The sequence below is a fragment of the Leuresthes tenuis genome, unplaced genomic scaffold (genome assembly GCF_036924035.1).
Source record: "Leuresthes tenuis unplaced genomic scaffold, fLeuTen1.0.hap1 SCAF_9, whole genome shotgun sequence".
Classification (NCBI taxonomy): domain Eukaryota; kingdom Metazoa; phylum Chordata; class Actinopteri; order Atheriniformes; family Atherinopsidae; genus Leuresthes; species Leuresthes tenuis.
Window position 1 is genome coordinate 7,683,880 of NW_027325363.1, and position 12,876 is coordinate 7,696,755.

A 12,876-nucleotide genomic window follows, 5' to 3' on the forward strand; every position below is an offset into this window, starting at 1 on the left:
CTTTAACCATTGACATCAGCAGAGCCTTAGGGACTGGCTGTGAAAGTACGCAAAGTGAATGCGCTTGTGCATTTTTTTCTTCCATTTGTGTCAGTGTCCACATGCATCACACAGTAAGCATCTGTTTGTAATGTTGTCCGTAAGGAAGAGATCATGCAAATTCAGAAAGATCTGCTGTGTTATCATTCAGTACAGACTAACACTTAAAATCTGATATTTGGAGTGTGTTAGTCATTATCCATGAACATATGTGGTCATTTACTATACGATGGACTCTGGAAGATAAGATTAGGATGTGGTTGCATGTTTTTTTCAGAAACCTATGCTTACTATCTCCTAGCAGACTAGGGACTGCTGATTCTTTCCTTTTTAACTAGTTGTGATCCCAATTTTACTGAAAGTCGGTTTAAACACTGGAATGTAGCAGCCTGGCTCTGAGGAGAGAATGCTCTGGCACTGAATAATTTCCAGCCATGTCATCAAAGAGGCTCATAGATATATGGTAACCAGGTTCAATTTGGCTTTGCAACTGCATCTGCACTTTGTTTGTGCATGCCAGGCTCAGTGGGCATTCTCCCACCCACTGCAGGCAGCTGTAGCACTTGCCGAACCCACATCAGTACTCCTGCACACCCATGCTGTGCATGGTTCATATTATCTCCCCTCCCACCTACCCAGATGCTGCAATTCACTGCCTGGACTGCCTCAGCAGACCACAGCTAAGCCCTGCTATTGGCTACAGTGAAAGGTTTGAGTAACTGAAACAGAGCCAAGCAACAGTCTGACTGGGCTGCCTTGGTGAGTGTCTGCTTGGAGGTCACATCATTATAGTCTTCTGAGTGAATCTACTCAGCAGTTTTCTGTCATCAGTTCACCTCCCAGACTGATCCTTGGGTTTATAAGAGGTGACTTCAGAGGAGTGCAGCGACCCATCGTATAGCAACAGTGTCACGTCAGTTTTTTTGTTCAGGTTAGAGATATTTTATACATCTTAGGGCTGACAATCATCTGTCAGGCACATCTGAAGCCTTGGCAAACATCTTGTAATTTCACTGATAAAACTTTTTGATTCAACTTGTTGAGTCTGTCTGACCTGACCTTCCTCTATGGAGCTGCAGCCCCAGCGAAGGTAAAAATGATATCCAGCTCTTCACACAGACTTTAGTAAGCTGCTTGAGGTTGTCATTGGAGAATCCAAGACTTCACCCTCTCATATTTTTCATTACTTCCACAACCAACAGGCAGAGCGTCACCAACATTATTGCCCCAATAAAGTTCCCATTTGCCATGTCCTCAACCTGCACACAAACCTGTATGGTGAGATAATACCAGTGGCGTTATAATGAATAAACACTGCTTTGTTTGTATCTTATATCTACAAGGTCTCTTGGTTTCCTTGTTGAATAACCTAGACATGCTACCGCCCCCTTCTGAGCTTTAGAGTTATGTCCTCTTGCACAGCCGAAGAAGGGATGTCTTTAGCTGGCCTTTGAAAGTGGTCTCTGTGATGTGTCTGAGTTCTTCTTGTTGGGCCAGATACTGGTGACGAGCGGTGGGCCAGCTGAGGGCCAGCTGAGGGCCATTTTGTTGCCTCCAGTTCTTGTTGTTGTTTTAGTGTATTAGAGCCCTTAGCTTTGAGTTTAGTTGATCTTAATTTAGTACAAACAAATCCATGTCTTCAAGGCAGCTATTAGCAATTCATTTTACCGCCATTAGAAAGCTATTGTTTGTTAAATCCTCCAACATCTGAAGAAATTTTGATTTGAAAATAATTTGTCTTCAATGCAGTAAAATTTCAAGCTGACATGTCTCTTTTTCTCCAACAACTAACCAGTGTTTAACTTACTTTAAAACATCATGGCAGGTTTGTTTCTCCCATTTGACTTTTGAAAAACAAATTGGCTAATGTCTTGAGCAGAAGCCTCTCTGTCGTTCCAGGTGGTCTGGGGTTAATGCCACACTAGCAGCACACATAACACATCCAGCTGAGTTTTTGTCATATTTATTTTTCTAGCTAGTGTAAAACTTTACATGAGAAATATCCTTGATATTCTGTAAAAAGAGTTTGTCAGCAGTGGTCCAGCTGTGAACCTACACCAAGATCAGCATGCAGACCTCTCCCACTATTCTCTACAAACCTTTGCACACATGTGGTTAACAACAATAAATAAAGATGAGTCTTTTCAAAGCAACCCTCAGGACTTTTTTTTTTCTTTCTTTTCTGACTCAACCAAACAAATCAAGTTTTCTCATTTACTTATTGAGATCATGGCTAAAGTCAAGCATTGACTGCATTCACCAGATCACTTTGAAAAACATGTTAATGTGTTTTTCATGGTGTATTCACATTCCTTCTTGATGACTTAGGACATATTTGCAGACACGCAGCACTATGCACAGAGAGCTTTTATAGCACAGTTACATATGTGTATCCACCCTTCTTCTTCACCAACTCTGGGCATTTTGTCATTATTGTTGTTAGAGTTTGTACTTTTTTCTTAACTTGCACCTTGATTTAAAAGCTGAAAAATTAATTGGCATTGCATGTTTGTTCATGAATGCACCTTCCACTCCAGTCAGCACTATTATCTTTACCTTTTTTCCTTAAGATGAATAATATCTCTCCTCTCTGCCTTTTTAAAAAAACATTCTCTCCTTAAATGGTTATATGTTTAACTGCTTCCAGATGCAGTGTCCAGATGAGAGGCAGACACTTTTAGAAAGAAGTCTAATGAAAGTCTTGAAAACACAGACCACCTAACTTTCAGCAACTGAAGTTGTTATAGAAGAAAAAAGAATGTTCGATTTTCAGTTTGCCTGGGCATATTATAAGACATAAAAAGAAGACAATGTGTGTGTGTGTACATTCATTGTTGCATTTCAGGCCTGCAACACTAGGTTTTACTATCTGCCCTTCACAATGCTTAAAAGATGTCCTTGCTTTGAGGATACTGCGCTTTTAAACATTTCAGTTCCTATTTGTAGGAGTGCAACAGAACTTGTCCCGTTCTTCTTTAGAAATGTTCCACTCTTTATTTATTAAGAACAGGTCAGGCAGGCCAGCTCGCTACCCACACACCCATCTTCTGCAGCCATAAGCTTGTAATGCAGAATGTGGTTTTGCATTGTTGAAACATGCATGGAGGCTGCACAGTGGTGTGGTGGTTAGTGCGACAGCCTCACCGCAAGACCGTGCTTGAATCTTGGCTGGGGTGTTTCTCTGAACTCAAGGGATGATTGAAATGATTTGAAATCATTATTGTATTATCATTAGGATCCCATCTTGATGTTGTTTTATTTCACATTTAATGAATTGATACACTGACCTGAAGCAGAAACACAGAAATTGTGCTATGTCTTGGCTTATTTTTTTCAGCAGTTTTGTATTTACAGTGAGTATATATGGGAAGAAAGAGACAGAAATCTTATACCCTTTTGAGTCTGTAATCTTGCTCCAAGTGTCTTTTAAACCCTGTCTAGTGTATGACCTCCCTTCTGTTCCTCTGCCAGATTTGTGGATTTAACAATATACTAACCCATTGCCCTTAACCCATATCCTCCACATTTATGCATTACATGGATACAGATAAAAAGCTCCAGTTCATAAAACCATCGTTGCTTAGAAATGAATGCCTTCTTGTCTCCACACATCAGAGAGGAGTTTCATTTATGCATTTAAACAAATAAAAGAAATTAATTTCCAAGGCACTAAGACTGTCGGAACTAAAATGCTGCTTTGAACAGCTTTTCTACTGGCAGCCAAATATCACAGGCTTGGAAAATTAAGTGAGAAGTGTAGTTATGTTTACCCTCCTGCATGAGTAATTTCATTTTTTCTAGTGTTCATTTACAGTTCTCATCTGGTCGAGTCATTACCCCTTCAGTGATAGTTGGAACCAACGAGGATATGATTTGGCAACTGGCACATAAGCTGATATTTTTGGGAGAAATCAATGTGATTAAGATGGTTACTGACCTTGACAGTTATACTGTGTTTCACAGGGATATTCCAATTCAGCAGATGTGCCTTAATGCACATCTGGACAGACAAAGTACTTGACAAATCTGGAATAGATTGTCTATGCTCAAGTCATGCAGGGAAACCAAGGGAGGTTTTTTTTCTTCTATTTGCTGTGTGAATGAAACTCTGCAAAGATATAAAAAATAATATGTGGCAGTAGCAGTGCCAGTATAGGGTTACTTAGGCTTTTCAAACAGAATTTTGAATAGGATAGAACTATACTTGTGGTTAAATTGTTCTATCTGAGTAGAATTTGCTGTACTAGCCTCACAAAAAAGAAAAGAGAAGAAAATCTGTTCCCAACCAAAAGGATGTTTCCCTAAAGCAGGTAGTAAGATTGAGGTGTAAGCATGGTTGTGTTGCATATTAGCCCACCTACCCCATGTGTGGCCCTCTGCACTTTGTTTTAAGTCAACATTTTGTCTTTTACAACACATGCAAATGATAAGGTGTCTTTGAGATTGTTGGCTGTCTCTTGGCTCCATTAAATTCACTGTGGATATTAATGGTCCCCCAGAGTAAACCCTGGTGTTTTTGATTACCTCTGGCCTTCCTATGAACTGTTGTTTTTAACAAGTTTCCAACATACCTGAAGGTGAAGGAATACACAAGACAAACCCCCCAACCCCCATCCACAAAAAAAAAAAAGGCATGTTCAACAGTACAGTAGAGGATACCACAGAGTGAAGCACAGCATTGCAGCTTTGGAATCATGCCTTGGGGTTTCTGCTCTGGATTTCTCATATCATGTAGACTTTCTTCGAGTACACATGGTATTCATGATAGCTGTTGAACACAACCAGGCAGCTGGGATGATACTTGAACATATTTCCTGCTTCATCCTCTACATCTTTAGAAATTTCCTTACATGTATCACACTTGCACAAAGCAGGCAGACATCACAGGACAAATTTAGACTCTTACTCATGCATACGCTATGCTGTGAAGATTTCCGTTTTTTGTTTAGTTAGTGACCACCAAAATCTTTCACATATGGTTAGCGTGAATCCAAACAATACTGCCTGTTTGGCAAATGTTTATGTTTTGATATATTCGTCAACAATGTGTGGGCTTCTTCCTTCCACTGGGCTGCTGTGGTCTCCGTGTCTTCCGTGTGGTAGTGGACATGTCTCAAAGTCTCTGACTTGCCTATTTGCTACTTTAGCAAGTAGAGAAAGAGACCTTGAGGAGGTCTCCACCTCGTTTTCCTCATCTCTGCTTTCCTCTGAAGTGATGCCAGGACAATAGAGAGAGAGCAGTGTGCAAGGCGTCACACCAGCTGTGAAAGCTCAAAGCATCTCTCCGTCCACATTTCTGCAGCTCACCCTCTTGTTTGATTTCTTTGAGCCTACGCTTTCCTCGACTGTTTTTTTCATACGTGTCATTTCATCAATCATTAATATGATACTTCAGATTGCTCTTTTAGAAGTCTTACTATTACGTTAGTTTTATAGAATTAAATACTAAAATAACTCTTGCAGGTGGAATATCCAGTTCTGTACCTACTATTATTTCAGTTTTGACCCCCTTTTTTCTGAAAGCCCAGAGATGCAAAACTGTTCCTGTTTGACACCCACAGTGGCCTTTCTAGCATAATCACTTCATTAAACCTGCATCAGCTGTCTGCCCAGCATATATAAGTAAAAGCACTTTTTAAGTGTTATAAAAGCAAGCTCAGTCATAAATGTCAGCTTAATGTCATTGTGTATTTTCTGAAAATGTTTTCATGCCACAAAGTTGTATTTTGTTTAATTTGGGTCAGAACAGTACATCCAGCTTCATACTCATCTGAGCTTGGTCTTTTTGCACAGAGAATCCAAAAACATATTTAGATTTTGACGTCATCAGCTCACAGAATTGACGGGATCTTGCTCGTTTGCTGCAGTTAGTGTGAGGTTTTGATGAGCAATCGCTTTATCCCCAATGTTTGTACGTTTATGTCTTTGCTTACGCATCTAAGATGCACCCATTGGATGTGTGCACACAGAGTTTGATAAATGTGTGTGATAATTACCAAGTTGGCAAACATTTACATGCGTACTCCGTCATTTGTGGCCTGTTTGGATTGGCAGCAGCACAGTCCTGATTGGCTGGTTTCAGTGAAGACTCCGTGAGATGGATTTGTTTGACTGGGCACTCTAAAATACGGAGAGCATGATTAAAAACTACATCCCCTTCATTTCACCTCTTGTTGGCCTCAGTGGTTTAAGATTTGCATCATTCCTTTGCTCACAGTTTTGTACTCTACTTCAGTGGTTTTTTTTCTTTTTTTGCATGGCTGCACGTTGAAGGTGGAGTAAGGAGCAGTAGCTGAGGCAAACAAGGTCATGCTGGCATACACGTGATTGCATTATCATCAGAAATTTATGGACAAGAACTAGAAAACCACACTAGTCGTTCATATGCAGTGATCCTAATTGGCATTTTGGGAAAATCTAAATATAGAAACCACCTAAATTCTTTCCTTGTTCTTTTCTAGCGCTGGTTCTTTCTCAGACCACAGAGTAAAGACACTAGATGTGCCAGAACACTGCGAGCGCCCAAAGGCCTTTGGATCATTCTTCGATTTGGACATATTATACATAAACATACAAAGGCATGTTCTCTACTGTGAGCCCTCTGCTCTTTATTGGACAGTCAGTCAGAAAGTCTCCTGGAAGGCTTTTAGAATTTGATGGTTGAACCACAAAGTGCCCCAATCATCTTTGGATTTCCCAAGCTTGTTTTAGTAAAGACTTTGCCTTTCCACTGCTGATAACACAGCTCCCATCATGCATCACTCACACACAAAGTGTCGGGAGAATACTTCTGGCTGGCCCAGATGATCTAAGACGACCGTGCTTTTGAATTTTAAACTAGTGAAAACAGAGTTTGTGTAAAACCGATCCACTTTGAGGCTATAGTAAAAAGTCATTTAGAATAACTTGAAACAGAGGCTCTTCATGTCAATGACATGATGAAAATGACAAAGTGTTTTGAGGGGGGTTCCTTTTACCGTATGTATGGTACACCTTCCAAAACCTTCTTGGTTAGCAATATTTTGAAATGTACAGAGTGCATATGTAGATGTGGCTATAACCTACATATACCTTCTGCATGTGAGTGCTAGTATTGATACAAAAAGAATGCATGTTGACAAATGTATTAGCGTAATGCCACCATTTTGAAGTAGATTATGGATGACTCCATGCTGTGAGTTAATTGCTGAAGTTGAGTATTTTGCAACATCCCAAGGAAGCATCAGTATCCCACTTTCTTTAAGACTTTGTGGAAATTCAATTCCATTCACTGAAAATTACACTGACTGTGTCATTAAGCCATCCTGAGCTTTTTACAACACTTCTATTGCAGGAGGGTTTGATGCCAGAGGCACATTTTGTTAGATTGTCCTCATCTCTTTGGGTTCATGGTTTGTGGTTTCACTAACATTAACATTTTTAATTTGCATATGGCCTCCTGTGTCATTTCATATGGGTCGTTTGCAAATTACTGAATTTGCAATTCTGCTGCGTTCCAGCAAGATGGCACTGATATGCTGCTATAAACCTATATATATGAGAACTAAAGATTAAGTCTCTGCAGGATCATAAATATAGCTTAAAACATTCTACTGTAGGTTTTTGCAAAAATGACTTTGTGGTCATTATCATAAAGTACATTCCCCAATACAGTAATACACTTACCTTATGGAGCATATTATTTTCAGGTGTTCACGTCACACACATGACTCTGAAAAATCCTGACCACTTTGTGCACAAATTACTCAGACCACTGTCCATCCTCAACTTGTTCTTAACAGAACAGAGGCAGTATTTTTTAAGCATTTTTGAGCATTCAAGTTGGCACTTTTTAAAAACGGAGAGTATCCTAAATCCAGTCTGAATTGTGTGATCTATGAACAGAACAGAGTAAAAGAGCTTCAGCTCCCACCCCACTTTAAGCAACACTCAGCCTTTCCATGTTATCTTTCTTTGTCATTTTTTTCATTTCATTTTACAAATTTTTCATTTTCAAAAGTGAATGTACTCTGTATGGGTGTACTTTGAAAAATATTTCTCTATCAATGGTTTGTGGCTACAATGGAGAGCAAGATGGAGTCACTTTAAAAAGCTCTTGCATTGAAAGAACCAGTCACACAAAAGGAAGAAATACGTACGTTGATCTTTAGGAGATACTGTTGCATATCTGCCAGATTCATGTTCATGCTAAAATGATCCCATTGATTTCCCTCCAGCTGAATGTAACTAACGTATAAAGCTGTGAGTTTGTTACAAATAACCCCACCACCAACACACATGCACACACAAACACACACAACCTCAGCAAAATGATAAAAGTTACAGTAAGCTGTTGCCTCTACACCTTAAAAAATGGAGTGACTTTCTTACATATCTCTTGGTTTCCCTTTTCCTTACGTGGTTTGTTATTCTTCTCTTTGGCTTGCATCTCTGCCAGCTTTACAACTCTCTCACTCCTACACACCACTCACCCTCTGTTAGGAGTTACAGTCAAGAGTGTGGGCCATGCTCTCTGCTGAGTCCTCCGTCTGCCATCTGCTTAGGAAAGAGATGGAGGCTGAATTACTGCAGCCAAACTCATCACCTCAAATGAATGATTTCCAACTACTCGCAGTCATACCAATGGCATCTTTAAAAAAAAGAAGCTGACATTTGATGATCAGCATGGCTTGCCTTATTTTTCTTGGCAATGTTCCTGATGACTGTGCCGTCTTTTGCAGAGGAGTCTCCCTGCTGCTGAGTGTCGGAGCACCAGAGCATTTCTTCTAATTAGCGTTTTGCTAAAACGATCAATTTATAAAACACGGAAGGAAGGAGAATTCTAATCAACTTGTGAGGTTTAACCCTTCTGTAATCTACAGTCTAGAACCAACACTTGCTAACAATTATACTGCTGGTACCCAGGGGCCCGATCTGATTGGTCTGTTTGCCTTGTGCTGTCTTGGGAGATCCTACAGCAATTAAGTTGGCCCCTTGCCTGATGGCTTGTGAGTTGGTTTTATGGCTACAGTGTTTCTATCTCTCTGTAGATGGACAGCATTATTAAAACCAGACCACAGTCATGACTTTACATTAGAATCTAAAATGTTGCACTCAAGAAACTGTGTGGTATCCCACTCCTGCCCAACCGCTCCTGCCACTGTCCTTTTCAGACAGACACAACTCCTGAAGCAGGCAATATATCCTGTTGGCTGCCCTCCCAGAGCCTGTAGAAGTCAACCTCCATCCTGCTAACCCCCACCTTTCCCTCAGAGTTTGTTTCTGCCAAAGGGGCTGTTTGGCTCATATTCTAACTCAGATAAACAACAAAGAACCTGTCCAAAGACGCTCTCAAAGGCACCTGGTATGATGCTCTTGTTTCAGTTTGTGGAGGGCCATCACTCTTACGTTCCTCTACTGGATCATAGATTTGATTTGTTGGTGCTTTAGGGATTTATTAAGTGCAGAAACTGTTAGCCAATGTATGCAATTTTAATTCTAAAGTGTAATATTGGAATGTTTACTTAATAGCATGTCTTCATGTCTGTAGGTGACTGCGACAGATGCTGATGGTGGTTCCTTTGGCTCAGTTACCTACTCCCTCGGGTCTGGCAGTAACAGTGCCGTTCCTTCTCAGTTCACTATTGGCAAGGAGACTGGGCAGATCTGCACTAGTGCCGTACTAGACAGGGATCAAGGGCCGGACAGTTTCGACTTTACTGTTACTGCAGTGGATGGGGTAAGCCACTTTTTTTAAAATCATGCTTAATATTAATCCATTGAGCTACAATGTAATCCTATAAACACAGCAGCCATGCTTTTCCCTACTGACAAGAGAGCAAAGACAGAGCCAACTCTGAAAAAGACTTTGATTTGAACAGCCAAGTAAAAAATAAAAGTTTGAACAGCTCTCCATGGTAGGTGGACTTACTCAACCATCCTATTCAATGACTGCCAAAAAATACTTAAAGAATAAAAGGTTAAAAATGAAAGAAAATGACTCTGGGTATGTTAAAGTAATCAGATTGAGAAATACCTTAACTGTCAGGCTGTAGTATTTTAACAAGTTGGACTGCTGCCTACCTCCTTTCTGCCACCTGGTCCAAATGAAAAGCCTGTACTGTATTCACTGCAAATGAAAATCCTATGAAACAGGCTTGAGTCGCCACAAGCCCTCTCACCCTACATGGGTCATGACATATTGCTCTATCCCAATGGAAACTATCAATCTGTGTTCATGCACAGACCTGTTGGGACTACATTTTAGAGGCTACACCATTCATAGAAATTTAACGGGGTTTACTGCTGGTTTTTACTTTCACCATTAACATGGTGTATGTGCACAAATAATGTGGCCTAAATCCTGCTTTCAAGCCTTCTTTTTCGGTGCATGATTAATGTATGTGAAGGTATAACAAAAGAGTTTTTCTTTCCTTTGCAGGGTGGACTGAGCTCAGTAGCCTATGTGAAGGTAGATCTGGTTGACATTAATGATAACAGACCCTCTTTCTACCCGCTCAACTATGCCGTTAGTCTGAGCACTCAGAGTGCTCCTGGGACATCTGTGGTCAGAGTGATGGCCTATGACCCAGACTCAGGCGAGAATGGCAGAATTACATACAAAACAGTACCTGGAGCGGCTTCCCCATACTTTACTCTCAACAAAGACACAGGTTGGCACAAATATTTTCCCTGTTCCCTCACACTTTTTGGTGTATTTATCATGATTATGTATCAGAATAATTTAAAAATAAATCATAAAATGATACAATGTAAAAATAGTGTGATTTATGTTCTCTTGAACCTTTTTTAGGCGTCATTTCCCTGTCTCGGTCTGTCTATGGGAAAGCCAACTCCATCATTCCAATGGTAATCTCTGCTCAAGATGGTGGTGGCCTGGTCGCCTTAGTCAATGCTAAAGTTAACATTAGTGTGGTCGCAGGGCTGGTGGCACCGCCTGTATTTGAACAGGCCCAGTACTACTTTACTGTATCAGAAGATGCCCTGAGAGGGACAGTTTTAGGCACCGTCCAGGCCAGCACTAAGACAGGTGAGGACAATTCTTTTTATTTAGACTTACTCAATGATTTACACTGAAATCTTTTTTTGATCTGGGCAGCTTTTGTACATACTTTTGTTGGGTTATTTTACATGCCTATATGTGAAAATAATTTAATCAGCATTCCATCAAGGTTTCAAGGTTAAGTCCTTGGTTGTCAGTGACGTGTATTCATTTATTTATTTTTCTGTTCTTGTCACCTTTCTCTCTACCCAGGCACCTCTACAGAGATCTCCTACACCATCAGCTCTGGTGACCCTGCAGGCTACTTCACTGTGGATCCTGACACTGGAGTCCTAAGAACCAGCCTGCCCCTTGATCATGAATCCCAATCGTCTCTTGACCTGGAGGTGCAGGCCCGCAGTGGTAACCCCCCGGCCTTTGGCCAGACCCGTGTCCACGTAACCATTGCAGACGTCAACGATAACCCACCTATTTTTCTGCCCTCATCCTCAGAGTCCTTACTGCTGCCAGAGCATACAGAAATGGGCACAGTGGTGTATCGGGTCCAAGCTCAGGACAAAGACACAGGAGTCAATGGACAACTCAGTTTCGAACTTTTGTCTCCAAGTGGAATCCAGAGGATTTTCAGTGTAGAGCGCAGCAGTGGAGAGATACGATTGGTGGGCAGCCTGTGCTATGAAACTGCCCCCCGGTATGATCTCCAGGTGATAGCCAAGGATAGTGGAGTACCCCAGCTAAGCGCCACACTTATGCTAGTGGTCCATGTCCAAGCAGAGAATGACCAGGGACCTGTGTTTGATACCCTCACCTACCGTGTGGAACTAAAAGAAGGAACACCAATAAGCACACGCTTCCTCCAAGTCAGGGCTTTGAACAGAGATGTTCCTGGCTCAGTTCAATCTGGACCCCTGACCTATCACCTGCGTCCTGATGGAGATGCTGCAGGGTTTGGCATTGCAGCTGATAGTGGCTGGCTGTTTGTAAAGAGTGCCCTAGACAGGGAAGTGAAGGACATTTATCTTCTAACAGTGCTGGCCAGTGTAGGTCACGGACAGCTAAAGAAGACAGGCAGTGCCACAGTGCGGATATCGGTGACTGATGAGAATGACAACTCTCCTAGACTCACACAGGAGAGGGTTTTCATGGCTGTGAGAGAGAACCTGCCTACAGGAACAGGCTTCGGTCATGTGCTGGCAACGGACAGAGACAGTGGCTCCAATGGACGCCTCGGTTACCGCTTCCTGCATCCTGATCGCTGTTTCCAGATAAACACCCATACAGGTTAAAATGGAAAGTTTATGTACTGATACAGTGAGAAAGATGAGCATTAAAACAACACAGAAGATTAAATGCAGTTAAGCACGCATGCATAAAGATGCAAGAGTCATGGTTACAGTTAAAGAAAATCAAGAAAAATAAAAGCGTTGCTACTGCTGTTGTTGACTTTTGGAAGGGATATTCATAGTCTTAGTATATTTATTACATTTGTCTGGAGACTGTGACAAAACTAAAACAAAACTTTTTGGTTTGTTTGTTTCACTTGAGCTAAATTCTAAAATGTGCAGATCCAGCAGCAGTTTCCCATTAAACGTTTTATTTTTCATGAAAATTCAAACTATTGGGACGGAAAAAAAATCACTGTTTCGTCAACCCACTGACTCATCTTTGAAAGATGACAGACTAGACTAAAAGTTGCCCCTTCTGCAGTGTCATAAATAAGGAAGACAGCAGCACTAAGTGTCTTGCTGGGCTCTAATTGGCCTGTTGAGTCTTTTTGTCTGTGGGTGGAGATTCATGCTCTGATTTGTGATCAGTTTCTTGCTGAGTTGTTAGTC

General features: G+C 41.1%; 1 protein-coding gene across 1 annotated transcript in view; it reads left to right on the top strand.

The window, feature by feature from the left end:
* LOC140314084 (protocadherin-16-like) overlaps positions 1 to 12,876 on the top strand; it is a 78,573-nt gene that overhangs the window by 50,554 nt on the left and 15,143 nt on the right. Inside the window, exons 3-6 of the mRNA XM_072392118.1 lie at positions 9,569 to 9,757; positions 10,460 to 10,691; positions 10,832 to 11,068; positions 11,294 to 12,322. Coding sequence (XP_072248219.1) covers positions 9,569 to 9,757; positions 10,460 to 10,691; positions 10,832 to 11,068; positions 11,294 to 12,322 — 1,687 coding nt within the window. The remainder of the gene's footprint in view (positions 1 to 9,568; positions 9,758 to 10,459; positions 10,692 to 10,831; positions 11,069 to 11,293; positions 12,323 to 12,876) is intronic.